At 35.8% G+C, this 27,476-nt stretch overlaps 2 protein-coding genes across 3 annotated transcripts in view; one reads left to right on the forward strand and one right to left on the reverse strand.

Annotated features, from left to right (window-relative positions):
* Positions 1–5,216, forward strand: part of LOC135695903 (homeobox protein HMX2) — a 52,304-nt gene extending 47,088 nt beyond the window's left edge. Inside the window, exons 2-3 of one of the 2 annotated variants that reach the window (XM_089112412.1) lie at positions 2,702–3,166; positions 3,733–5,216. In XM_089112412.1, coding sequence (XP_088968538.1) covers positions 2,851–3,166; positions 3,733–4,289 — 873 coding nt within the window. In that variant the 5' untranslated portion in view covers positions 2,702–2,850 and the 3' untranslated portion in view covers positions 4,290–5,216. Of the gene's footprint in view, positions 1–47; positions 3,167–3,732 lie in introns of those variants that run through there. The other variant, XM_065215115.2, reaches the window with a different exon arrangement.
* Positions 5,217–5,354: 138 nt separating this feature from the next.
* Positions 5,355–27,476, reverse strand: part of LOC135695901 (dedicator of cytokinesis protein 1) — a 35,273-nt gene continuing 13,151 nt past the window's right edge. The window contains exons 23-59 of the mRNA XM_065215113.2: positions 27,230–27,410; positions 26,589–26,686; positions 25,998–26,081; positions 25,310–25,410; positions 24,891–24,987; positions 24,279–24,331; positions 23,183–23,291; positions 22,650–22,720; positions 22,214–22,320; positions 21,639–21,772; positions 20,649–20,744; positions 20,144–20,248; positions 19,664–19,758; positions 18,953–19,031; positions 17,489–17,589; positions 16,727–16,785; positions 16,428–16,499; positions 15,972–16,048; positions 15,476–15,561; positions 15,025–15,193; positions 14,353–14,393; positions 13,784–13,874; positions 13,194–13,307; positions 12,177–12,266; positions 11,641–11,748; positions 11,200–11,286; positions 10,607–10,661; positions 9,906–9,987; positions 9,469–9,553; positions 9,084–9,170; positions 8,724–8,900; positions 8,115–8,198; positions 7,729–7,860; positions 7,390–7,469; positions 6,817–7,003; positions 5,843–6,076; positions 5,355–5,504 (exon numbers count right to left, since the gene is read on the reverse strand). Coding sequence (XP_065071185.2) covers positions 5,463–5,504; positions 5,843–6,076; positions 6,817–7,003; positions 7,390–7,469; positions 7,729–7,860; positions 8,115–8,198; positions 8,724–8,900; positions 9,084–9,170; positions 9,469–9,553; positions 9,906–9,987; positions 10,607–10,661; positions 11,200–11,286; positions 11,641–11,748; positions 12,177–12,266; positions 13,194–13,307; positions 13,784–13,874; positions 14,353–14,393; positions 15,025–15,193; positions 15,476–15,561; positions 15,972–16,048; positions 16,428–16,499; positions 16,727–16,785; positions 17,489–17,589; positions 18,953–19,031; positions 19,664–19,758; positions 20,144–20,248; positions 20,649–20,744; positions 21,639–21,772; positions 22,214–22,320; positions 22,650–22,720; positions 23,183–23,291; positions 24,279–24,331; positions 24,891–24,987; positions 25,310–25,410; positions 25,998–26,081; positions 26,589–26,686; positions 27,230–27,410 — 3,750 coding nt within the window. The 3' untranslated portion in view covers positions 5,355–5,462. The remainder of the gene's footprint in view (positions 5,505–5,842; positions 6,077–6,816; positions 7,004–7,389; positions 7,470–7,728; positions 7,861–8,114; positions 8,199–8,723; positions 8,901–9,083; positions 9,171–9,468; positions 9,554–9,905; positions 9,988–10,606; positions 10,662–11,199; positions 11,287–11,640; positions 11,749–12,176; positions 12,267–13,193; positions 13,308–13,783; positions 13,875–14,352; positions 14,394–15,024; positions 15,194–15,475; positions 15,562–15,971; positions 16,049–16,427; positions 16,500–16,726; positions 16,786–17,488; positions 17,590–18,952; positions 19,032–19,663; positions 19,759–20,143; positions 20,249–20,648; positions 20,745–21,638; positions 21,773–22,213; positions 22,321–22,649; positions 22,721–23,182; positions 23,292–24,278; positions 24,332–24,890; positions 24,988–25,309; positions 25,411–25,997; positions 26,082–26,588; positions 26,687–27,229; positions 27,411–27,476) is intronic.

Below are 27,476 nucleotides of genomic sequence, written 5' to 3' on the forward strand. Positions count from 1 at the left end.
TCCACAATGCCAAAGCAATATTTCTTTTAAAAAATCTAACCAAATTTGTCCAGAAAAGAGTGAATATTAAATCCTTCTGCATCATGAAATTTAGCTTATTTGATGTTAATAAGATAGAATCGTATAATTTTGCAAGTACGTTAATTAGAGCAAGCAATAATGGGTGGCCTAGCTGGCAGCTCTCCGAAACAAGATCGAAACTGGGATTAGGCGACAAGACGTCACGTGATACTGACTAATGGATCGTTAACGGGCGGCTTTGTAACGCGCTAAGTAGGCTGTCTGTACTTCAATACAAATTATAAGGCAATCAAATAGATTACGATTGCCGTAATCAATTCAAAATCGTAGACAAGTAATCTTGGAAATTCCAACGCTAATCATTGCCGAGGAAACAATAAATTAGTGCATCTCCTTTGTTGAGGTGAATTTATTTTTCCGCCATCTGAGACCATATTGGCCGTGTTTGCTTGCCATTGCAAAAAAACAGACCAGCAAGAAAGTCGAGTTCTGCTCGCTTTTATAAGAGTATTACTTTCTACAGTAAGAACTAGCTTTGATTGCTTTACATAAATGGTTTCTGGGTTGGAGGGCAGAGGTTGTGGTCATGATTTGGGAGCAGAGATTTATGAAAATAAAAGGGAGGATGTCATGCAGTTTTTCAATACCTAAAAATATGATATGCTTCTATTTGGCATACGATTCAGCCCCATAGGCACCTTTACATCACACCCAATAGGGCCATGCTACCTACATTTGAAAAACAAATAGCTCGGGTACCACATAACCTAGAAAATGGAGCTTTTTGAGTAGCGGGGCAAGACAATGAACTTAACGAGTATCTTTCTTTAGCTGCTTACGCCTCTATTCTCAATTTTCTGATTTTCAAGGTAATTTTGAGATTAGTTGCACAACAACCCCTAATGATTTCCGTCACTGCTTTTACCAGTGATGTCAACATGTTTTAGATGCTCTTGTTTCCCTAGAATTTACTAAAGCGGGCCTAGCTCCTTTGAAAAGAAACTCTGTTTCAAAAATGACGAGTTTATGGCTATCTGCGTGTTCTGCGTCGGCGAATTTTACATGTTTTTCGGCAAATAAAAGATGCAAATGGGACCTAGACACCTTGGGCATACTACTCCTCGCAACATATCCCCATCCGCAATCACACTTTATCGTAATGAAATATCCGTCAAAATAATGAATTAATTTCCTTTTAGGATCTTTCAAGATATAGACATGTTCGTCATATCGTTAAATCATTATCTTCTCTCCTCCTCCAGGTATATATCAAGAAGCCTTTCTTGATCCAGCATACCACTGTTATCCCGGCAAATAACATATGTCCAAAACAGTACAAAAGAAATAAAAACTAATCGAAAATTAATGAATGGTAATTTGTCATTTATTGCTTTGTTTAGCGAACAACGTCTGTTTACAAGTGTTTGGCTTCCACGAGACCAATTGAACACGCAGATCGAATTCAAGCGGACGTCATTATCACTTTGGGGTGCCTTTGAATTCTTTCATGAGCTTTTGATTCGTTTTCCCATTATTTCTAGCATTCCAGTATTACCTCTGAGCCAATGCTCGTTAACACTGAGATAAGTAGATTTCTCAGCCATTTCATAACATACGTCGTTTTCACATTTGGCAGTTATTAGATGCTATCCATTTACTCTTGAGATTTCAAAATTTAGCTGCATCTGCCCCCCCTCCCCCCCCCCCCTTAACAAAGTCAGGTAGTCACACTCTCAAGCCAGTGGATAGCGAGAAATATGATGGGTGCCGCACTGTCTAAAGGCGCGGCCCTAAAGGTCTATGTAGTCAGTAGTCCTAATGTCCTGGCGAAGTCAATGCCGATGTACAGAGCAATTATACAAACATGTAAACATAGCACGGTTTCCATTTTGTGACAGTTTCTAGAATCAAGGCGTCCTGATTTTTTAGAACGAGCATCTTAGATGCTGCCTTGATAGCAAGGAAAACGGCTGAATAAGACAATGCTTAGGTAGAGAAGGGTGGAATGATAGGTGGCTTTGGGCGAGGGGCAATTCACTCTTGCATACAACGTACGAGATTTCGACAAGAACATAAGGATATCCAGGATTTTTCAGATAAAACAAAAGGATTTCCACCAAAGGTGTACGAGATTTTCATGGAGAGATTTGCCTCTCGGCTTTGAGGGGCTCTTCAGGCCTAACCCCCTTTATAATGCCAAAAGTGGCTCAGTCAGACTTAGGCTCCTTGTTCTTTGCAAAGCGCCTCGCCTTTGTTAGAAGGAGATATCGATACGAAAGATAAGAATCTCCCTGTGGCATTATTTTGTTAATGAAAGGCTTTAAAATATTTGCTATACAAAACTTTGAAAATGACGAAATGTTTCCAACATAAATTGTTCTGTTTCCTCTGAGATTTTTCCTGAGGTGGATATCATTATCGAAAGGGTTATTAATTGCACCTTGTTTCCCTTCGCTCTTAAAGATGTGATATCCATTAATCAATTTGTAATTTGCCTTATGTGTTTACAACAACTTATGGTGACTGTCATTAACGCCAAAGTTTAATGGTTTGAAAAACGATATTCCCTTGATGAGATAAGAATGATTAAACAATTGCTCTATTAGCAAGGAACTTGCTCATAACAAATGGCCAATATTACTTTGGTGTTAACGAGTCTCTCTCTATGTTTTACGGATAGAGGGCGTGCCGAAGGCATTGAAATGAGTGCAATGGAGACCCATTGAAATACTCCAACAAACTGCGAACTAGTCATTCTGACGTGCAAGCTGTGCAGTACAGGTGTTTCGATTAGACTGAGTGGCGGATCGTGTTTTATACACTGCAAACATGAGCGATATCAAGTGCAAGCCTTTAAAATCATTTCGCATCTCAGACATTCTTGGCAGGGAAGAATTTATAAAAAATACAGAAGAGATAAGCAAAGAACGTCAGCCAAAAGCATGGGCAGAAGACGTTAAAGAAGAGGTGGTCAAAAGAGACAGATATATGGTACTGAAAAGCAGTGTTGATCGAGAGATGGATCACGAACAAGTGGAATGGAAGTACCCTGTGCAATACAATATAACATCTCAGATGTACCCCAACTGGCTGCCATGGATAGCTGACAAACTAAAGTTTGAAAAGGAAACAGGAAATCTCGAAGGTATGTATTTTACAAATCAATCAGCTTTTCATAGATATGGCACCTTCTTGCAAAGAAACTTTTCTTACCATGGCAACGATTATAACATATTTTGGTATTGCATTTTTGTACATTTTGAAAGATGAAATAACTCGCATTTTATGACAAAAGTTATTTCTAGTGTAATACAAACGCTGTCCTATTTGTAGTGAAAAAATATTTAGATGAATCTGTCTATATGGCATTTAGAAACGATAGAAAATAATGGAAATGTTTGATGAAGAGGAAAATCATATATTACGTAGATTTTACATGATTAAACCCCCGCATAGAGGAGCCTACTTATCAAGAGGCTGACTGTTTCTGGGTCTTGTACTAAGAGGGGTTAAGGCTTAATTTCGTAAACACAAGGCGTTTTACCAAAGTAACACTCTCTGTTTTTTTTAACAAAAGCTAGTTGTATCTGTGCCTTTGAACATTCATGACACAACGAGTCATTCATGTGAAAAGCTGAGGGTTTAAACAGCTTTAGATTTTACATGAGCTAGCAAAAAATTGATGAAAACAAATCTTTATCACGATTCTAGACTGGCATCCAGAAAAAGCTCCGCTGGTTTCATTCTCAAGCCCCCAAAAAGAAGCTAAGGACACGATTCTGTCGACGAAAGAATTCGATCGCCAAAACCATTGCTCCGAGAAACGAAAGAAGACGCGAACAGTATTTTCCCGACGACAAGTGTATCAGCTGGAATCAGCTTTCGAACTGAAACGTTATCTTTCGTCGTCCGAAAGGGCATCTCTCGCAAGTTCATTGAAACTGAGCGAAACACAAGTAAAAATTTGGTTTCAAAATCGCCGCAACAAATGGAAGCGGCAACTGGCAACTGAACTGGAATTCTCTAATATGTCGTATGCGGTAGCGCAAGCAAATACGGGTTCGCTTCGACAGAAAATCGTTCCCGTACCAATACTATATCGACAGCCCTTCGCAAGGCGCGTTCCATCATCATGGGCCACGGTTCCACGATTTATTTCATCGGAAACTGAAAACCATTCACCGATTTCAGAAAACGAGATTCCTCGTTATTTTGATAAATATTCGACGCACATTTCCAGCTTGAAAAGAATTACACCTCCACTGTAATGGGATACTATGTATATATAATGAATTTCGCTGTATAAAGCTATTAAATTTGATTGTCATCTTATTTGTAGATAACTATGTAGAATAGAATCTGTCACCAGTACTTCAGTATTACGCTTTGCTTCATGTTTTCTTTATGGAACTAATTTCGAAACCCAATCTCCAGGAAGTGTATGGTGATTAACAGTAACAAATGCCTGTTGACAAGCATCAGAATTGAAATTAGAAATCCATTGACTTCTTCATGTTTCGGATACAGATTCGTTCTGTTTTATGCAAAGAAATCTAGCTCACTAAAACGTCTACTTTGCCTACCTTTCTAGTTGTCATTCCTGTCAAAGGAATGCACGCCAAACAGATCAGCCGTAATATTTACCATGACATAAACTAGGTTGATGTATTTGTGCGTGCCAATTTAAAAATTGGTTATGTCAACAAAAGTTGAGCATTGTAAGGACTTGGGAATGATTATGATATATTTGCAGGGTGGATAGAGCACGTTTTGGAGTTGTTTGGGGTGGGATGCTCTAGATGAGCTGGCCTGACTTCAGGTTCATACAACGCCTGCTTTCTCTTCAGGCACCCCGTCAGCTGATAACTGCTAAATGATAAGCGATTTTAAATATCATGTTGAATAGGATCCTTGAACAAATTTTTTTTTGAAAGAAAACAAATAGGCTCTTTTTAAATGGCATATTTTGGACAAATTGGCATTTTTACTTGTTCGCTAGAAAATGGGAGAGAATAGGCCCACAGAGCTGCCATAGTTTGAACAAGAACAACCCAGAAAAACTTAAAGAAGTAGTGGACAAAAGGGCTATTGCAGTAATTATGATCAGATTTATCATTTTATCTAGTGAAGAAATTAAAGAGGAAATTTTCTCACCGTTAACTTGCAAACTCAAATGCCTGGGAGAAATGATCTAATGAATGGCTTTCCCTATAAATCCTGAGGAAACAACTACAAGATAAAAGCAGCAATAGACAGTACATTCTACGATACAGGTGATTGGTCTTTGCGTCCTGTGCAGCTGACAGATGATGGTGATAATATAAACACAGCAATGAAAATCGCCATAGAAAATCGGGGTATAAAAAAATTCAATACAAAATTGATGCGAACATTGTCAAGCTACCCAACAGAGTTTCCAATTGTTGTTGTCCTGGTTTTTTCTACTTTTGTCTCGGCGGTATTGGAGGGGCTGACTCGTCTTCCTGCAAAAAACAAAGTGAATGTAACAGATAGGGCAATTATATAATGCGAAAATGATAAAATATGACAGCATAGCATCAAAATAAAAGGATAGTGCATATGGCATCATGAGTTTATAAATCAAGCCTGAACTAAGTTAAATTCAAGCAATAAGGGGGAAATAGATACAAAATCGATGTACAGAGAAACATACTGTGACGGACATCTGCCAAAAACGAAAAACTACTAACAACGGACAAGTGGCAACAGCAGACATCTCCCAATAACGGACACTTCACAAAAATTTGAAAGTTATAAACTTGTATATGTGCATTCAAAATGGATAAAACTGATAATTTACCGGGTTTCGCGCTGGTTGTTCCGCTTGCTCTTGATTTACATGTTTCTTTTTTACCGGCAAAATAGGCGGTGGTGCAGAGTCATCTGGTCCAACAGCTGGCTGAGTGACACGATTCGGCTTGGGTGGTGCAACATGGGCACTGTCTCTTTCCATTCTTTCCATTTGTCTCGGTGTGAGTGGTTTTGATGACCGTGGACGAAGTTTCGGCGATGCTTCATTAAGGTCTTGTATAGCCTAAACAGAAACCGAAATACAATGAACAATCAGCTAATCAATGATTGTTGTTTTCCAGCCACTGATTGATCATTGAATGACAGCCATCAAATATCAGTAGCTAGCATACCACGTATTTGACTACAAACTAGTAAATAGATTATGACTGATTTCCAAAGATCATAATTCAAACGAAAAATTCCATTTACATGTGACATCAACCTATCTTCTCATCATTTAAGTTCTTCAGCAAAAAAACCAATAATAACATGTCCTAAACAATAACGACTAGATCCCATATCATTTAAATTTGACGCTCAATGACTTTCTGTAGATTCTTTGATCTTTTCTTGTAATGGAACAAAGAAATACTTTGATTTTCGAAGTATTTTCATATCACTTTAAAATAGAAATTTCACTTCGTCGTTCATAAGTTTCAGACTGCTGCTTATATTATCCTGAAATGTCAACAACTTTATTGAAGATAAACGGGTACTGGTTTGCCAACGTACTGAAATATAAACAGTATGATTGACTGAACAAATCTGAAAGGGCTAGTGCTTCATCTATTAAAAGAAATTATGAAATAACGCAAAATATAATGTTGACATTCATCCTTAATCATTCTAACTTCTCCATGTTGAGGCAGCCTAAGAGTGATTGAAATTGCTTTATTGTTGCAGCACAGAAGACCTCCTGCGATATAATGGCAACACAATCTATGAAAAAAGCGGATAAATATATTAATATTAAAACAATACCTCGGCACTTGCTACAAGCGAATTGCGGTTACGACTTTGGTCCTGGCCTGACAGAATCTGCTGTACAGTTTGTCCTCCGATTATAGTCGTATGACGGTTGCTTCTGTCCGAATTAACTGCACTTGACCTCATCTGCACTTGGGACTGTGATTTGTGTTTTTCAGGGATGGGTGGTGGATCCGATCCACTAAGAGGCGAAAGAACATTATGATATCTGAATTCATAGGCTGGAAGAAAGTCATTCATTTTCACAAAACTGAAAACAAACCTTACTATTTCCTTAGATGTTGCATCAGATAAACTATCATAAAACTTGAAACATCAAAACTCATATATTATACTTCAAATAAATGTTATACTTCCAAAATTGTAAAAATTATACATTCACATAACATGTCCGTTAATACCGAGGCGTGCAAGAAGAATTATTATCATTATTTTTGCGTCCATAGTGCAAGATACATTAAAGCAAAACTCGCAAACCACTGTATTTGCGAATTTGAATAACTTATAACATAAGAATAAATATTATGATTATGAGAAGAGGTGCTTAGTGGTTAAAAGTTGTCTAACCTAACTTCAGTTTCTGATTTGAATTTCCCATCCTGTGAAAACACTATCATACTTGTAGGACGGTAGACACTAGCACGTTGCTGAAAAAAAACAGAAATGAAAGTTAACAATCTTGTTTATGTTGATATTTAAATACTTTTAAATGTTACGGTATCAGTATGGGAAAAATTCAGCAGAAACAAAGACTAAAAAATGCATAAATAGATAAACACAAAAATATATAATAAAAAGAGGAACGGGGAGAAAGAAGGTATGCAGCAAGGAAGGAACAGAGAATGTAGGAAGAATAAGAGAGGGTGAGAGAAAAGTAAAGAAATAAAAATGTGGAATATTACATACCACTTGCTTTTTGTATGGAGCAACTTTTGTCTTCATATCTTTAAAGCACTTCTCCATCTTTTCATGGAATGGCTTGAGCTCATCGGGTGCACGAGCCTTGTGAAGTGCTAAACCTTGCTCAAGCAGATCGACCTAAACAGGAATAGTGTAATAAAACAACGCATATAATTGTGAGTATGTGATATACACTGAATGCCTTCAAGGGCGGACTGATTTAATTAAAAGCTGACAGATTCGCAGTATTTGTTAAACAACATCACAAAAGTAAAGAAAATTATCATTTCAGTTCACTTGTAATTATTCTTCACTTTCACTTGTATCATGTCAGTTCACTTGTAAAGGTTCATAAGTATTCGGAAATTAGAAGTTAACATATTTCGAAATACCTGATCAACGATGAGTTCTTTCAGCTCATCCAAGAAAGAGCTGTGCATCGGATTCTGCGTCACATAGTCTTCATTAAAAAAAGCCTAAAGGGAAAATAATAATACTTGAAGATCTACCTAACATCAGACTTGCTTACCTAACATATAGATATCCAAAGAGCACCAGCACTTGATAACAGGTGCCAGTATGTTGATTCACCTCTTCTGTCGTTAAAAATTTAGCTAAAATGCGCTGATGTTTGAATGTCTTATCGTTAGCTTGGCTCTGTTTTTGTAAGTAAGGCTTGACTGTAATAGCTAGCTTTCCTTATGCAAGCTGAACAGTTTTGATAAAGCCAAGGTTATTTCTGGACCGTAACTGCTATTGTTTTTAGGGAGGAGGGTGGGGGAGGGGGGCTTCAGCTACCGAAAATTGGAAAATTCGTTGTTTTCAATAAATACTCCCGTTTTTGCTTTCATGGTTTCCCCTGTTATTCTACCATTTCTTTAGCCTAGTGTTGTTATACAAGCCTTCCTTAGTTGCAGGGCCATAAGCAAACTAGTCTGCATTAACTGTAGTTTTCGTTTGCATACAAACTAACATACAACCGTGATACTGTGACAAATTACCTTCTCGTAGTTCGATATGCCTCCCATAACCGCAGCATCGATGACACCATTAAGCAACATACTCAGTGGATTCAAGTTGGCCTTTGTGTCCGCCTTGAACCTGCCAATCATGCTTTGAATCTCCTTGTTCTTCGCACGCATTGTCTCAAGAGCGTTTTCAACTGGGGTCAGCTCGGTCTGTTGGCAAAGACGGAACAACCCGGTCAGAAAACAAGGACCGATGGCGGATCTAGTGAGATCACAAAGAATCTCTTCAGAAGCTTAGTACGATTCATTTCTTATGCTTTGACTACATTTCTAAAACATTTATAACTTCAGACCAACAAAAATTAAGAAAACTTTTCAAAAAAGTGAAAATACCAGTGCCGAATGTGTCACTTCAAACCAGCGGAGAATTCCAGGAAAACTCAACTTCGTTATCATCGTCGTTCTTTCGATGTAAAGAGTCTAGAAAGAATCAGTAGTGATTTAAGTATTGCCTTTGCTTCGAGAAACCTTTTCAACAGAGTGCAGAGCCTCTGACTTTGACTATTTCCTAAGACGATGCTAAAGATCAATTAGGAAAAGTTATAGCATTTCAAACTCGTTTTACATAGAAAATATCTCTCATCATATACAGATTATAAGGGATTTAACCACTCAAAACCAAGGACACTAGAACGGTCTCTGCTTCAAACAGAGACTATACCGGACTGTACTTTTATAGTGATATCCGTAGCGAGTTAAAGCTTTATATGGGACTTACTGAAAATTCATTATCTTTATCCTTCTTGCCTTTGTGGAAAGGCCTCGAGAGGGCAAATTGGGTGATATCGTTCACTTCATAGAACCTTTAAACAAAAAAAATTTAACAATTTAATTTTCAACAAACGCAATTTGCAAAATCTGAAATTTGTGAAGATGCTACTTAGAACAGATTGCATAAAAATATAGATTTGCCTCTGAAAATTTCACGATGTTTTCATTCTTAACGATGAATTAAAATAATGAAATCTGATCGGAGTAAACAAACAGAGTTTGTCAACAAGATTCCCTTAAACAGAAAGATAGCCCGATATGTGCAAAGGGCCTAAACAAACAATGGCTCATAGAGGGCTAAAAGTAGCTCCATTGAAACATTAAAAGTAAATTTTGGCAAGAAAAAAACTTTTATGAACAAAATGAAACTGCTGTTAACCATACTTTCGAATTTGCTCGGCAACTGCCTTTCCTCTAAATCTTCGTCTTTCTACCGGAACTGGATCAACACGGCAAACTTGAAAATCTTAAACACTGTTAAGACCAACAAAAAACCAATGAAAAAATCTAATCTCTGCTTCGCTTTGTTCTTTCAATAAACACACGAGATGCATATTATAGAGTCAACCTTATTTGCAAACTAAACCGTCAGAGCGAAGCCAATTGTAGAGCTGATGTGCTACAGTGTTTTGGGTTTCTTGATCAGAGGAAAATCAAGGAAAGGAATATGTGCACCATTCCCTTGTCTATTTTAAAACCTGAGGTAAATAAATAATAATGACAGAGTTCAAAAGACAAGCTGGCTTAAAAATGAGGTGGCTGTCGAGTACTTCCAAATTCTTTCTGACACTTCAAGGGATCGTCAGCATTAAAGGTCTATGTCCACGTCATTCGCATTAGCAAGGGACTTCCGATGCTGTCTTCAGTCGTACTGCTTCCTGTGTCCACATCAAACATTTCTGCCGTCATTGCCTTTCGCAATTTAATTGGAATGTCACCCCGCTCTTTGTTTTCGTATCGAAAAGTGTTTCTCGACTAGTTGCTAATCTGGGAATTTTTTTCTCTTACGAACGAACAAAACTATAACATAATGCACTAAAATAAATATTTCAAGATGGTGGAGCTGGTATTTGTTAAAAGGATACACTGGAATGGCGAGTCTGTAATATCTTTCCCAGGAGGTTGAAGTGATGATAGAAACTAGAAAACGATAAAGAAAAAAACTAGAAATTACTTGAATAATTAGTTTGAAGATCTTCAAAGCAAAACTTTTGCAATCCTTTGGATTTAGATTAAGATTTGGATATATATTTAGATTTAGATTTAGATCTAGCAGTATCCCCTTCCTCTGTCTACCAATGCTACCAACAATCATCGAAAATCTTTGACCATTAAGTGTTTTAAAAACCGCAATTTCATGCAGTAATAGAGGTGAAATGTTTTCAACCTTCAAAAGAATTCTAAAAATTTAACTAAAATTAATGGTTACTTGTGACAGTAATAAAAGGATTTTCCTCCTTAAAAAACATTTGAACATGGGCATTTTCACATAAAAAACAAGAAAGTGAATTTTCGAGACACCCCGGACAATCCAGGGCCGCAGGTAAAAATAAGCCATAAAAAACACACAATGCCCGAAGAAAAATCTGATCACACGTCACTGTCAGCTCAATGAAACAGCAATGAAATGCGCGAGTGCATTGTATTAAAATATGTTACGACAATGATGGACAGGTACCTGTGCTGATGGAAACTGGCTTTGCATTCTGATCTTGAAATCACCAAGCCTCTCGTACACATTACCACGGTATATGAAGGCTTTGTTCTATGTAAGAAATACCAAAGTTATGAAAGTTTGCAAAGTATATTCTACGCCGATTTAAGACAAACAGAAGGGGTCTTGGATCTGAGAATTTGGTAGAAAATTTGAGATAAAATGTTCTCCGTCGGTTTAGGGCTTGTTTTCTATCGAAGATCTGACTATATGTCACTTTTATGCCACTTTATACCCTCTCTTCTTTATTTCAAGCCAAAATGCCATATCCTTATAGCCTCCTAAACCTACGAACTGTTTCCGAGGTCAGTTCTATTTAGTGTACAGCTGAAAGTCTGTTGATATAACTAACAGGGTCATTGACAGAAAAATGCAACAAGGTTAACAATACAGCCGCAGACTTACGCGAAGGAACAATGGAAACCCTTTGCCAAAAAATCCAACTCTGAAATATTCTGGTTCGGCTCTGATGACGCTTTTGATGATGTTCTCGAAAAATTTTGCTTGCCTTTCCTGCGAAACACAAGTTGAGATAAACCTTAACGTTGTCTGCACTGTACAAGCTAAAGAGAGCTCATTTTAATTGCCATGTGGTTGTCATGTTAAGTACTTGAATTTTAAATGTCGTAAATATTAATGTATCTTTTTGGGGACTAAAATGAAAAGAGACTACAACGCACTAGAAGAACAGCCGTATGATGTTTAAACATTTAAGAGAAATAATTATTTGTGCCAGTATGGAACGAACGTTGGACAAGCACGAAATAGGCAAAAAACCACCGTCTAGAAAAAGCACTTTATGATATTCCCTTGAATATAAAGCATACTTCAGAACAGAGTTTTCATATAGAAGGGTTTCAACTACTATTTTCATAGGGGTTTTAGACGAAAAAAAACAATTTTTAAGGTAGATGTAACAAAATGAATGGATAAATTGATACCAAAATTTCACTGAGTTGCACATAATCATATGTTTCTGTTTCGTACTGTGTGGCCAACTCTTTGCACAATCGAATTCCATACTCCCAAGTCTACAAAAAACCAATGCAAAAATCACAACCCTGTGAATAACCTTTACATCTGTCGAAGAAGCTTTAACAAGAGATACAGTTTAGAAGAACTGTTAAACAATTTTAGCAGATAGAAAAGCAAAAAACATTTATTAAAGCATAAATTGATTAATATTTGAATCATGAATAGACAGGGACTGAATCATGAGAAGCTAGGAAAGTCTCCATTTCTTCATCTAAACGCCAAAATTAAACTTGAAATTCATCCTTATTTGGAAATTAAATTTTTAAGCTGATGATTACCCTGATTAGAATTGTTGCTGCTTAGCAAGAAATATTCATTCATTCATTCATTCATTCAGTCATTCATTCATTCATTCATTCATTCATTCATTCATTCATTCATTCATTCATTCATTCATTCATTCATTCATTCATTCATTCATTCATTCATTCATTCATTCATTCATTCATTCATTCATTCATTCATTCATTCATTCATTCGTTCATTCATTCATTCATTCATTCATTCATTCATTCATTCATTCATTCATTCATTCATTCATTCATTCATTTATTTATTCATTCATTCATTCATTCGCTCGTTCAAAAAATATATCGCTCGTTCAAAAAAGAAACAGCACAATATAAATACTAAGTATTAAAAAAACTGGCAACAATAGGGAAATGTTCTCGTTAGAATGAAAGTAAATTATAAGAAGTGGTTGAGTTTATCTTACACTATCAAAACAACCTCCGTGTATTTTTAAGATAAATCACTATTTTATCAACAACAAAAAACACAACAAGAAATTATCAATAATGCAGTAAAAAGGATTGTGTTGTTCGAAAGTGGTACTACAAGTAAGCTTTAAATGTTCTTATATTAACAGAAACATTCCAAATAGCACGAATGTAAAAGCTATAATATTCTAATGGACGACTTACCTTTCCTTTATCGAAGTAGTTAATAATTTCCTTGTACAATTTCTCCTTCAACTGTCTTTCCGTGTATCCTCTGTATTTCACCTGATGTGTTTCAGACAATGGATCATCTGTCCACTGCAATAGAAAAGATTGCTTAATTAATTTTATAAATTGCAACAATATATATGTTTCTCTGATAATCTTTGATAAATTTCAGATTCTGGTCATCACCGGGCGCTTATAAATCTGACGAAAATCGGATGACATCATACCGAGTGTTACGAGAAACAGAAGGTATTAGAACTTGTCGTTAAGGGAATCTATTGTGGAAATCATCTTAGCGGGGAAATCTCAACTCTCTTTTGAGGATTTCGTGGTTTTCATAACAACTAACCATGCTTTCTCATATTGCTGTCGAAGATACTTCCGAAATTTCAAAAAATTTGTGGAATTGATATTTTCTGTTTAGTCCTTTTACTAGCAAGTTAGTCCTAAAGCCAAATTTCACTGTTTAAAACAATATATCGGAAGTAGTATCGTGACAGTGTCATAAAACTAAGAGCTGAACTGAAAACGTCATTTAACATGAGGTTTGAAATGAGAATACGTACAGACAACAGTTCAGCATGCAGAAGAAGGGTGAATGCTGCCTCGGTGTAGTTCTCAACGCTCAGGTGCAATTCGCACAACTTGTATAGGTACCTTGAAAAAGAAACAAAGAATGCCTATCAATATCGGCAAATCAAGAGTTCAAAAAATGCTGCTTCGCACAATTTCCATATGCAATACAATAATTTTTCAATAAGAAACGTTTCTAACAAACTTGGCCTTCTTATAGTGATTGCTGTATCATTCTTGATAGGCAAGCGTCACTGATGGGGCAACCTCAACATTCATGTGCTCGCGTTTCTGATTGGCCTATTGCGATTCCCAACTGGGTATATAAATTTCCTAGCGTAGAATTTTCGATCTATGTTCTGACGTTTTGAACTCTGAAGAGTGTCAGACGAAATACTTTAGTTTACTCAAGAGTTTGCTTTTTTCATAGCCATTTTCAAGTTTTGTACCACCAAAAGATTCTTTGCAAATAAATAGTTTTCAATATTTACAACAAGTGTATGACAGAATTTGGTCTCATAAAGGATTCTAAAACATTGAAATTTGCACTTATTTTTGTTACCTGATATACATCTCCTCTCGTTTGATGCCTTGGTAAAAATACTGTTAAAAGAGCAGAACGACACAATTAATTTGTAGACCAAATTACATGCAAACAATCATAGAACATTGTAAAAGATATCAATTATACGGAATATCATTGAATAATTTTGTCTATCATTCTACACAGAATAAAAGGTTTGGAAATACATTACACTCTGTGTTATTCTAACTGTTTGGGGGATTGTCAAAATGTTCGAATTGGCAGAAGTTCGAATTAGACAGTGTCGACTGTAGAAGAAATATTGAATGAATAGCAATTTCAAGAAAGATATGAGCATTATCAACCATAAATTGGACTGTTACTTTGAGAAGAGTTGGTGAAGAAAACGTTCTTAGAAAAAGCAGTAACCAGTAAGAAGGCGGCTGTAATATTTCATCAACAAAAATATTACAGAACAAGCTTCACCATGATATTAAACCGGTAACCTCATTTTAGATTTTTGGGCAATATTTTTAAAATTTGCTCTCTTTCTTTAAATTCCTCTGACTCATATTCCATTTGATCGTTGTCAGTGCCCCTTAGAAATCAGTAATCGAGCCTTGAAGGCGAACAATAGCTAATAGATCTAAACAGCAGGAGAATTATGATGTACGCGCGAGATCAGACGGTAAATTAAAATCTCGTACATACCAAGATATTGACAGTGCAGCTCATTTTGTTGTTGATGTTGTCATCAGTTTCTGTGACCGTTCTGTAGTCAAGGAGCCTGGTCAATAGTTGACAAATCGTGTCCACAAATGCTAATCCAACTCGAGAAAACTCTGGAATATATTTCTGGTTGCGGAACAGCTCGCCAAGACTGTAAAACAAGTCAGGTTAATTGTCAAGAGTAACTGCTTTTTGATACATTTACAATGACTGTCTTAAGTGAAGGATTTGAGACCATAATGAGGCTTCTTGACGTTAGATCACTGAAACTAAACACAAATTTAGTAATATACACCGAAGAAAACACAATTATTTCCAGACTCAATTTCCGAGCCTCTGGCACTCGGAGTTCCATCCTTATTCAAAGGTTTCATTGCTATCCAATCCCATACGCCAATACATACTTCTTAGAAGGAAGAAACTTCAAACTTACATTTCTTGGAACAATTCTTTATAGTGCTCATCACCTTTCCCACCTTCGACCAGAAGATCGAGTTGGCTTATCACTTCAGTGGCAACCTAAAATAATGATGCTACCGGTGTGAAATGGAGGGTCACAATAGATGGGGATACCGGGATTATTTTAGGGTGCTTGAGAAAGGGGTTTTTGGTTCAAAAATTGTCTCAAATAACTTTAATATTGAATGGATGTAGCAAAATATTTGTGCCAGGTACCGAATTTAACCTTATTCCGTCAGGCTGATAAAGGGCATTTAATAAGCCAAGGACGGAGTTACTTGCCCCTTCTGACCAATGAAATGCAGTATCAACGACTCTAACAGACCCTGGAAGATTCTGTAGAGAACATTAAAAATATGTAGGAGCACAGAATTTTGCAGTTAAACGTAGCTTTTGTGTCTCGTGCCTCTTTAATAAGGTGAACAGAATGGAAATTTGATTATTACAAGAAGACAAGTTCAAAAACATACCTGGCGAAAGTTCTGTCGGTTCCTGAATTCACATTCGATCATATCATAGAAAATTGGAAGAGTGGCTTTCCGAAGTTCTGTTGAAATAATAGAAATTTCATATCTGATCATATTGTATAAATGTGCTTTAGGCCTTCCAACTTGGACAATATGAAGTATGAGAAAGAAAAACTTCTTATCACGAACAGTTTCGTTAAGGAGAGCCATTTTTCAAGTTCGCAGTCATATCAATCTCTTTGTTGGCCCAAAAACTGAATAATTTTGCAGATAAAAAGCTTATTGACAGAAAAGTATCTAGAGAACTCAACTAATGGAAAAAGTGCCCTGTCACGTGCGTGTGGTTATTTTGGAATCTGTCAACCAATCTCAAAACAACATAAACTTACTTAGCTCTACTATATAACCATCGTCTACATAAACATCAAATACTTGCAAATATATTGATGTTCTACACACCTTCTTCCGGTACCAAGGTCATTTCTAGGAACGGCCCGACAATTCCTGGAATCAGCTTCACTTTGTTCATTCCTGTTAAATCGGAAACGTTGTTGACATAAACGTTAAAACTGCTTAAGTATAATTCAATGAAATATGCAAATGTGTGTACACTACTAAAGCGATTTAATTAGATAATTTGGTGAATAAATGAAAAATTTTGGCAGAAATATCTATAAATTATCGTTTTTGTTGCTCCAGGGTAAGTTAAAAAAAGAAACATCGTGTAGAATAACAATATCAGTGAAGTTTTAACTAACCAAGACACTGCCACATTTCATAGACTTGCTGACCCACAATCAATCTCATGTCAAGATACCTTCAAAATGATATGAAATCAATAAGCAATATAAGTGAATATGATAAAGATTATCAGTATACAGTATCCAAAAGTCATCTCAGAAACTTTTAAATCACCTTACACAGTTAATTCTTTAAAAAGAGGACGATAATACCATCAACTAGCTTTTAATGTACAAAAATTTTTAAAAAGCAAGAGTTCACCTCTTTTTGACGACTTTCCTACGCTGATAGCCATATGGGTACCGGGCCTATAGACACAACAAAGTAGGGTGATTTTTCCCCCTTCCCCCCTTCCCCCCCCTCGCCTCAGTAACAACCTGTCCTATGTTTTGCATTCGGTGATGCAGCATTTCCTACTGTCTGAGAACATTTTTCAGAGAAATGTTTTGACTCCTGCCTACCAGCAGGAACTTTCGGCCCTGGGTAGCCGGAAGCTCCATTGCCCGAATTCATCTTTGGAAAGTGAGTCGAAGTCAGTTTCTTATTCACCTAATTAAAAGTTGGTACAACACCAAAGAAACTTAAGAAATTATTCCCTTACACAAACAGTGACATTATGCTATTTGAAACGAGATGTTATATTTTTCTCCACCTTTTGGCAAAAATGTTATTCTTCCACCTTTTTGGGCCAGTCAAAATCCAAACATCGTTCTTTATGATTGAAAACTCTTAAGAAACTTTCACAATCTATTTTATCAGATGTTGCATAAAATTTTTACTTCTCAAGAATCTTGTTTCGCTTCATGTCACTGAACATTTCTAGCTGAAGTGATCCTTGTGTGATGAAAGCAACGGCCAGTTGGAAATAGTTGCTCCAAAGCTGTAAAATATTAGTCATATTCTTTAAAAAATAAATCACACATAAAATTTTGAGCTTCTGATAAAATCACAGGTTTATACAAAATATATTTATTATTGTTATTCACATAACCTCATAGTTACAAATGTTGTTATTAGAATGCTTCTCTTTGTGAAGACAAAAAATTGCAACAGTTGTTTGCAATCAGTTTATGATAAATATTATTTGTTCTCAAAATAGCAATAAATAATTTGTATTTATTTTCAAATGCAACTCTGATGGAAGCTCAAATTAATCTCAAGAAAAATATTGTCTAGCCTCGGCAACATTTTGCTTCAGGGGACTTGTAATTGAATGAAGTTTGTACAAACTGATGGCGATCAGTATTATTAGAATATTCTGTTGAAAAGTGTTTCAAAAATACAGTTGTCATGAGGTCAATGAAAAAAACGCTTAGAAAAAATACGCGTTTTTATTTTGCCCATTCAACCTAAAAAACCATTATAGAATACTTCTGACTGTGCAAAATCAATATTGAAGGTTAAAAGTGGTGAAAATTAGTCCACACGAGCACAGTCATCAAAACACTTTTATTTGGTCCTAATTCTAAAATCAATGAACCTGGCCAAATCAACTGTTATCTATAAACAGAAGCAAATTCTTTCAATGATTTTAGTAAATTTTCGACAGATTTAACATTATCTTTTGTTCTTGTAGCGGTAATGTTTGGTGTTCTTTTTGGAAAACTAGTCAAAAGTAAAATATTACTCAAATATATGTTTATACGTAATGTCACACTTTGGAAGGCATTTGGCCTGCATTCACAGTTTTCTGTGCGCTTCTGCAATCATTTATTAGAAAATTTGCCAATTTCCTCATCACAGATTTCGCTCGCAATGGAGCCCTGCCCAAATCATGAAAATTTCATATGACAGGTGTTGACAAGAAACAATGAACGATAATGATAATTGGCGCGTGTTTTATGCGTCAATTTTAGCCTGTAAAATGCTTTTATTCCTTTCTTTGAAAACATTGGGCTAGATTAAATCAATTCTGCTAAGGTCAATCAAAAAGTTAAGGTCGCGAGACAAATTTTCAAGTGTCTCCACCTTTTTAAATAAAAACTATTATACTGCAGGCGGAGCAACGAGAAAATGAGCAGGCGCGACAACAATTAATGAAATAAAATTAAATTTCAATAATACTACGCCTAAGAAGACAATACTTCTTTAGGAAAATGAACAATATACAACGTAAAATGCTTTAAAGCGAAATCAATACGAAACATTGCTGTCGACATTCAAATGATGGTCTCGAAAAAGTAAATGGCCGAGGCTTTTATTGCTTCAATTTTTGAAAACATAATTGAATGAATATTGTTTACCTGCAGTTCAAAGCTTTCTCCCACTAAAAACCTTTCGTACAATGCTTTCGAGAAATGGCCAACTGCACGCAGGATATCCCTAAAAATTTAAGGACAATGTCACAGATTTAATTTCAGTCTAGATCTCTTCCACCAACTGTGCAGACTGGAAACGCCCACTGCAAAAAATTATTCATTTACTCGCTAACTTATAGATATGTTTCTTTTCTGACGGGTTTTACATGGTGAAACAGCTATTTCGTATTAACAGGAATGAGCCATTATCGAAAGGAAAGACATTGAGATGATCTAATGGTCAGTTTCAATAATTGAGATCAGTGTCAAAGTGGCTAGTTACTAATGAAAAATTATATCACTATCAGTAATAAACAATATTTACAGTAATATCAAGAACACATCTATTTCTTGTTAACATTGGCTGTTTGAAAAAATGGCCCATCACCTATAGCATCAGATAAAACAGGGTTTCTGAGAATACCAAACACACAATTACAATATCAGAATGAAACAGGGTTCTGAGAATACCAAACACACAAATACAATGTCAGTATTAAACAGTTTTTCTGAGAATACCAAACACAAATTTACAATATCAGTATGAAACTGTGTTTCTGAGAACACCAAGCACACATCTACAATGTCAGCATGAGACAATTTACAATCAATATACAATGATACAATCTTTAGGTATGCTTTCAAACAGACACTTACTGGTTTTGAACCATTGTCATTGAAAGCCAGTCACGCGGGTAAACGCTAGTGCTGATAAAGTCCCTGAACACTAAGAAAAGCTCAATGAGGCAGTCCTAAAAATAAGAACACTTCACTTGATGAAAAGCATGGCATATCAGTTACATTCGAAAAAGATCTAATAGCTAGATTTATCACTTAGAAAGAAAATTCGCCTAAACATCTCCTAACAAAAAATACTGTCCTTTACTCGTGTAAAATACTGTAACGTGATACAAAAATATCACTTTTCGAAATGCCAACACTTGCAACTATTCTTGCATAGAAATCCCCTAATAACGTCCCTTGCAATCTTACCACAGTTCATTTAAAATAATTCTCATCTCTCTTACAATTTGGCAAAAACTTCCCAACATTGCAATGGAAGATTGACAGATAATTGGTAATAACCTATAGGCTCATGACCCTCAGAAAATGTAGGTTAAATTTCAAAAGATTTACCAGAAGCTCTCCTCTATCTGTCAAAGATTCGATGAAAATTTGATAATGTTTATCCTTCATGAACGTATCATCTAAAATGCAGATGATACAAGCAACGTAGTTTCCCTGAAAAATATAGAAATACATTCTTAATCAAACATATAAACACCGATAAAGCAATGAATGACGCTGCAGACATTAAGCACGTCAGAATCTTATTGTCATTTTGCAGGCAATTTTGGTTTCGTGCAGGTTTCAGGTAATAATCTTATGAAGTCATTTTTGTACCACAAAAGATTTAAATTAATAAGTTTATAAAATGAAGTTTATCAAATCTTCAAAACAACCACTGGACCTGTACTGGCCGCTCATAATCCACCCAAAACGTAATCCCTAAAACCAATTATTACTCTCTTAGATAATACTACTAACATAACATGAGGCAAAGGACGCATATAATGAAAAAGGGCACAGCTTTGCACTAGATATCATACGAAGATATAATCAAAAACGAGAAATGGCATACCAGTAATGCAATAGATCTCTCCATGCGAATAACACATTTAACGATGTTTCTGAACAAATGAACTACTATTGCTGTAATGTCATGGTCTGTTTCACCCTAAAAGTTACAGAGAAAAAGTAACAATTTTAAAACATTTTAAATTATGTAAAACACCTTATTATGTAAAACAGTGCTGTTTGAGCTGTTTCTCCGAATCCCATGCGATCATCAGGCAACTAGCAACGACTCTCTCTTATTATCAAAGAAGTTTGTGCTTCTGCAATACTGTACCCTCCCCCCTACCATCATTATTCCCATTTGCATGCCCTTATGCCCAATTGACTTTTCTTACGTTTATTACCTTTCCAGTTTGGCAGAAAAAGAGTCTGTTTGGACGTTGTTTTACAATTTAGTCGTACTATAAACTAACAGTCTCTATGCGTTAGTCCTTAAGCACAAAATATGATAGCTTCTGGTTGCTAAAAGATCGCTTTCAGTAGGAACTTCGGAGAAGCAACTCGGACGTCCTCCTGCTCCACACACTAAAGCGTTTGCAACTATGTCTCTACAGTATCAAGTACCATACAACAGACTTGTTAATAGCAAGCTCCTCTTCTATTATAATCAATATATCTTTTATCAATCTGTAATTCCATCATGAAGCATCAAAGTTAAGTGTCCTCGTGAGCAAATTAAAGAAATTCTGTAAAGATTCCGTAATCTGTATCGAACAATTGATCAATTGAAACTAATGGCAGGGTAGCCACTCTGAAAACGATGTTGTCGACACACTGTTGAACTACAGGGCCTTTATCTGTAGAACTAAAGGCCTGGAAAACCTGTATTAATAAAAAGCATGATTTATTGACCGTTACCAGAGTCCCTTTAGCTACAATAAACTTCAGGTTTACAAACACAAAAAACGATTAGACAAAATAACGATGATTAAACTAAACGTCAATTCAGAAAACACAAAATTTAGGTTGATTTTGTTTGAGACAAACTACTTACAACGACTTCCACTGGTTTCGTTAGAGTTGCAAGCAAATCATTCAAGATATCGATGCAAATTTGTAGATCTTCCATTTTTTCAAGATACAATGTCAATTGATTAATCACCATTGGCATCATTATTGCTCTTGCGTCTGAAAAACAAGGTCACAAGACTTTCCAACCTAAATCACATTACAAACATTTGCATAACACATTACATGGGATCTGTACTCTCCAGGACCGGCTAACACATTGGGAGAAAGGCCTAACAAATTTGGAGAAGAGCTTATAAAAGACATCAGAAAAAGATTGATCATTGCTTGGGCAAAAACCTTTACTATAAGCTTTTCCAGGTTCGTAGAAATGAACCTTTACTAAAAGCAATTTTAATACTACTGTCTAATAAAAGGAAAGGCACTGAAAATTGAGGAACATGAAACATTAGAACTTTAATTACTGCCATATCTAAGAAGTCTACACCCTAATCACAGAATGTACAGTAGTAAATAAGAACTTAAAGAGTTAAAAACAAAGGTTAATTGAAGTGCAAAGTCAAGATTGAAGATGAAAAAAAAAACAAAGTAATGTTGAACCTTGAACGCAAAATAGAGGCGACTTCACAAGTTGGTGGAGACAAGTCAACTTTTGCAGCTGAAGTCTTCCAGGCTTGATCTTCTCAATAAGATCTCTTGCAAAATATCTACGGAAAACAAAATATAGACTATGGTACACGGAAAGGTGGAAGATTGAGAAAGTTTCATGATGTTTGAGCTACATAAATTATGCAAAATAAATTAACACATTACGTAATCTACAATAACTTCCAAAGTTAAATTATTTATTAGCTTTCATGTTCAGGGTATTTGGGCTTTAAAATTCTTATATGAAGTATTAAACAAAAGAATAGCCATAGAATTTTACAAAAAATGGATAAGTACATGATAAAAAATAATTAACAAGAAAACCATAAAATATCTTTAATGGACACTATGAAACAAAAGAAGGGTCAGGAAGAATAAAATCACTCACCCAAGCTGCATGTTGTCATACACCTCAAGGAGGTCACCGAACATCGCAGGCACATACTTTAGAGCACAACCCTGTATGAAGGACAATACGGGTTGTATTTCCCATACCAAATTGGCATGATTACTGGATTAAGATAAAGTATCCAAAACTCTGTGTTTCAGATTTTTTGCCATCCATATTTGCTTAACAACAATAACTTAAAAAGATTTTGAAGTTAAGTTTAGGAATAAGCTTAATTAATGTGAAAAAGTTTAGATAATACATAGACATCTCAAGCAAATAAAAACTCGATACACACAATGCTAATCTTGCAGGGGTCAAGTTGAATTCCTCAAAGAAACTGAAGTACATATCTAATTTACAGATGAATTCATTTTTCAATCTATGGGTATATATGTTCAGAGTTCCCTACTCTATATTGATCTTACATACTTTGAAATTCCATTCTACAAAATTGGTTCCTTGAACGATGAAAGAATTATCATCCAAGTATAAGATTGAATTCTCCAAATGAAGTAACAATAGTGTTTTACCTGGACAACAAGAGCTTCGTTGCTAGAGTTGACCATCAACGTGACAACAGCGGAGAAGAGGCCATTCAAAGATGTCTCGAATTCCATCCTTCCTTTGCCAGGAGCAGACCTGCAAGCAATTACTTATTTAAATTGGGTTGAAGCTAGTGAAAAAGAACCCCTTTTTTTAATTCTGCCTACTGCCTTTTTTATCGTATACACCACCTAAAGATGTATAAGAAAAAGAAATTTGCTATATTTATATCTTGAATGCAGATAAATAAACTGTAGGTGAAAAAACAAATCATTTATCTTTCTGCTGAATAAACTTGGTCTAAAACAGAATTGCTTAACCTAAGAAACAAATTCTTACAAACTGTTTGAATTTCACTTTTTCAGAGCCAGCTAAGAAGACAGAGAGGTCGCATATTTTTATTTCAAAATTGGAACACAATTATTATCTATTACCCAAAAGCCAGCTAACCTAGGCTCAACCCAATGGCGGCGCCAGCCACTAAGCTCTGGGGGGGGGGGGACACACCAAAAAAATTTATACCGCGACCTTTAAACCACCAGAAAATGCCCTTTTACCAACAAGGAACGCTAGTTTTAGCCAAAGGGAACGCCTATGATTAACTTTTGTTTGAAAATTAGCAGTTTGAAAATCAAAGGATTACATCATAAAAAGGACGGTGTCAAAATATTCCCCCTCCCCCAACATTTTCTCATCGAATTAAGACGGAATACAAGATTGAATCTGCTAAAAACTGGGATTCCCCCACCCCAATCCCCCCCCCCCCCCCCGTGGCGCCGCTACTGGCTCAACCCGAGCTCAGTCAACCCCGCTCTCGAAGTGGGTTGATTCTAACTTAAATGAATAGTTTGCAAAATGCAGTGAAACTTCACGTGAACCTAGAATCGTGGCATTAAATTTGCGTCTTAATCTAAAACAGGCACTATAGAAAATAGATAAAGAGAAGCACTAATTAATAAACCACTAGCCATTATCCATCTACTATCCAAACATACTATCCACTATCCATGGTAAGACATATAATATATAATATTGCAGCTATGCAGCTTGTGCATGGTAAGACATATAATATATAATATTTACCTTTCGGCCAGCTGCCTAGAGCGAACTATAAACTTCACAATATACTCTGCAGCCTAGAAGAAAAATAAAATAGGAATAAAATCAAACTGATAAATAACACCAAACAACAAATAATAACAAATAAAATAAAACAATTTAGAAAATAGAGACATTTTTATTTTTTATAATATGTTACATTTTTTTACTTTGTTTCAATTCTATTCATTTTCTTACTTAACGATTTTATGCGAAGAACAGGACGGTTCTAAGTTGCAACTCCGAGTTCCGCATTTAATGCCATTATTAGACAACGAACAGCTCTATCCAAACGACTGTCTGCCAAAATCGGTTTTTATGATAACACGGAAATGATAATGTTGAGATGATGCTAGGAATTCCATCAACAAAAGCCAAGAAATGAGGAGATTATAGTGGAAGCTGGAAACTGGATAAGAGAGAGAATAAAAGTGAGGTATTAAGAGCAGAAGCTGTAGCTATTACAGTTGCAAAGAAGTAAATATGAGTTTGGTTTGTTATCAATAAAGACGTCTCAAATTAAACAATTTAACAGATGCAAAAATTACAACCTTTAGGGAAAATTTAGAAAAAAGAACTTTTTGACAGAAAACTTACTTTGAAATACTTGATTAGCCGGTCTCTTTTATCCTCCACGCGTTTTTCAGACTTGTCTGCAATCTCTATGTGCTTCTGCAGCACACTAGTTAGTGTCCTGAATCAAAGGGAAATAGATAAAGAGTGAAAAAACGGATAGATTCGAGCAAATTACTGAGAAAAGTGCATTGTGCCTAGAAGAAAAGTAGAGAAAACAGTTTCCAGAATCTTTCGCACAAATGACGGAGGATGCCGGCAGCTCAACACAGAATTGGTTAGTTATTACTCAAATCGTTAAAATGCTTCCCTTTGCAGAAAAAAGCCTCAATAACATTTAATATAGGCTTTTTGTTTACAATTATATCACAATTTGCTTAGCAGTGTAGTTTATTAGTTGCCTCCAAAGGGCTGACATTAAACTGGCCTAGAAAGGTACTTACAAGTAAGCTTTGGCAGCGCTGAACATGTTCTTTATGTATGCATCAAGAACGGGCCTAAACTGGTGATACTTCTTGTCAGCCAACAGTGTTATGCAAAATACCTGAGAAAAAAACAACATCGAGTTGTACAGATCTAATCTGTACGTAGCGATTCAAAATGAAACTCTTTTGCACCTTAAGTAAGTCTATGGAATGTTTTGGCTCTTGTTGCCATTTTTTCTGCGTCGCTAAACCGGATTTTCTTTTCTTTATCAGCAAAATTATGAGTCTCGACTTAATTAGATCATACAGCGTTTTTTTTTAATGTTGGGTATATCAAGCTTGAGGTGAATGCGCCGTGGCGTTTGCAGTTCTATCGTGTTTTGCTATGGTCATCTTTATATTATCATGGATACGTTAACAGCCCGAATTCAGCCCGAGTTTTAACAGGATCTTGACTGATAGCAGCTTCTGAGAAAGCTGACCAAGTTTCTTATCCTGTATGAATGTAGATCATTATAATTATTCAAACATAGGAAGGAAATCCACAGGGTATATCTTTATAAAGATAACATCTTGCTCGGTACACATTTTTTGCGTAAAAAACGAGAAAAAGATAAGAATTATCGAGCAAATTGGCCTAAAATACAGCTAATGTTATGTGGTGTTTCCATTTCCGGGGTGATAATAACTTGTTATAACTACTCACAACCGCGTCAGAAATGAGTTCGCCGTATTTATCTGGGTCATCCATCAGAATTGCAAATAGAGCATCGAAGACATCTTGCAAGAACTGGCATGAAACAAATGACAATCAGGAAAATTATACTTGAAGCTCGATGGCTAACATGAAACAGTCATTTATAAGTCATTTTCTTTGAGTAATTCAACATTTCATCTCAACAATTCACAGCTTCCATAAAGCATTACTTCACAAAATATGTAATTGATGCATATCAAATTGTAATAACCATCTTGGTACATGCACATATCGTAATGTAATCACAACTACTATAATCTAAATTAGGGTAGTGGAGCAGGATCTATAAGAGGGAAAAAGTCAGTGGTGAGTAGCACGGCTTTGGGCTTGGAGTTGAAAACGTTACCAGGTACCAGGTAGCTTAGTTGGTGGAGCAACGACACACAGTGTCACTTGTCGCTGGTGTGAGCCCTGTCCTGTTAGTTAAACTCACTAACATGTTCTCTCAGTATATCATCAAAATGCATGATCTTACACATGGAGCAATCAAATAGCTTATTTATATTTTCAAAGACGGTGCTGCGTTACAATACACAGTACCTTGACAATTTCTTCTCCGCTGACTTTCATGAGAGCTGGCAAAATGTCAGACAGCTTGTCCTTTTGTGAACGCCATTTCAACAAGCCAAGAAGGTCCACTAGTAACAAAATAACTTTCACTTAAAACCTGTATTCGCAATTTTCTATTTACAATAGATTCAAAATGAATATGGTCAATGTTTTTGAGAGACATTTTTTAAAGGAACGGTGTAACAGTTTGCAAACCATCAAAAACACTAGACACTGCGTGTTTTGAACCTAATTTACACTGGCATAATGGTGAGTGTTGTGAAAGGGCTTCGATAAACTCGAAAAATTTAATGGACTGAGACATATACTAAACATTAGTTTATAAAAAATAAATCAATTATTTTCATTTGAATTTTTAGCACTTGTAGTATCATGTGATACCAAAATTTGTAATTTTGTAGAAAACTGAAATTGGTACACGTTAGGTGAGTGTTTTTCTCCATTTTCAGAAATAACTCCATTGATGCTTGATACATCTTATTTGAAAATTAATGTTTTTCTTAAATGCTAACAGGCAAGACTTCTCGTAAGGGCTCCATTCTTCCTGTTATTTACAGGATTTGGCCAGCCCTTGAGCTCTAAACGGTAATTTTGCACAAAACTCGACATACCGTTCTGTGCCAATTTTGTTGAACAAAGCTGAAAAGAGACTTGGAATGACTCATTTCTACTGTAGGAAAATCCACCACTGGAGATAGCTTTCTTCTGGTTCGGTAGAGTAGCCATCGCTGTTGTCCTTTTCGAAGGCAGTTTCAGGTATGACGTATTGCTGTCGATCTTTCTCGTTTCGCACTGGGAAAAGACAAAGGTTAGGGAAGTATAATACTAGCAGCTACAGCTTAAGATCAAAACATCAAA

This window comes from Rhopilema esculentum, chromosome 14 (genome assembly GCF_057945365.1).
Source record: "Rhopilema esculentum isolate cy_ngs chromosome 14, ASM5794536v1, whole genome shotgun sequence".
Classification (NCBI taxonomy): domain Eukaryota; kingdom Metazoa; phylum Cnidaria; class Scyphozoa; order Rhizostomeae; family Rhizostomatidae; genus Rhopilema; species Rhopilema esculentum.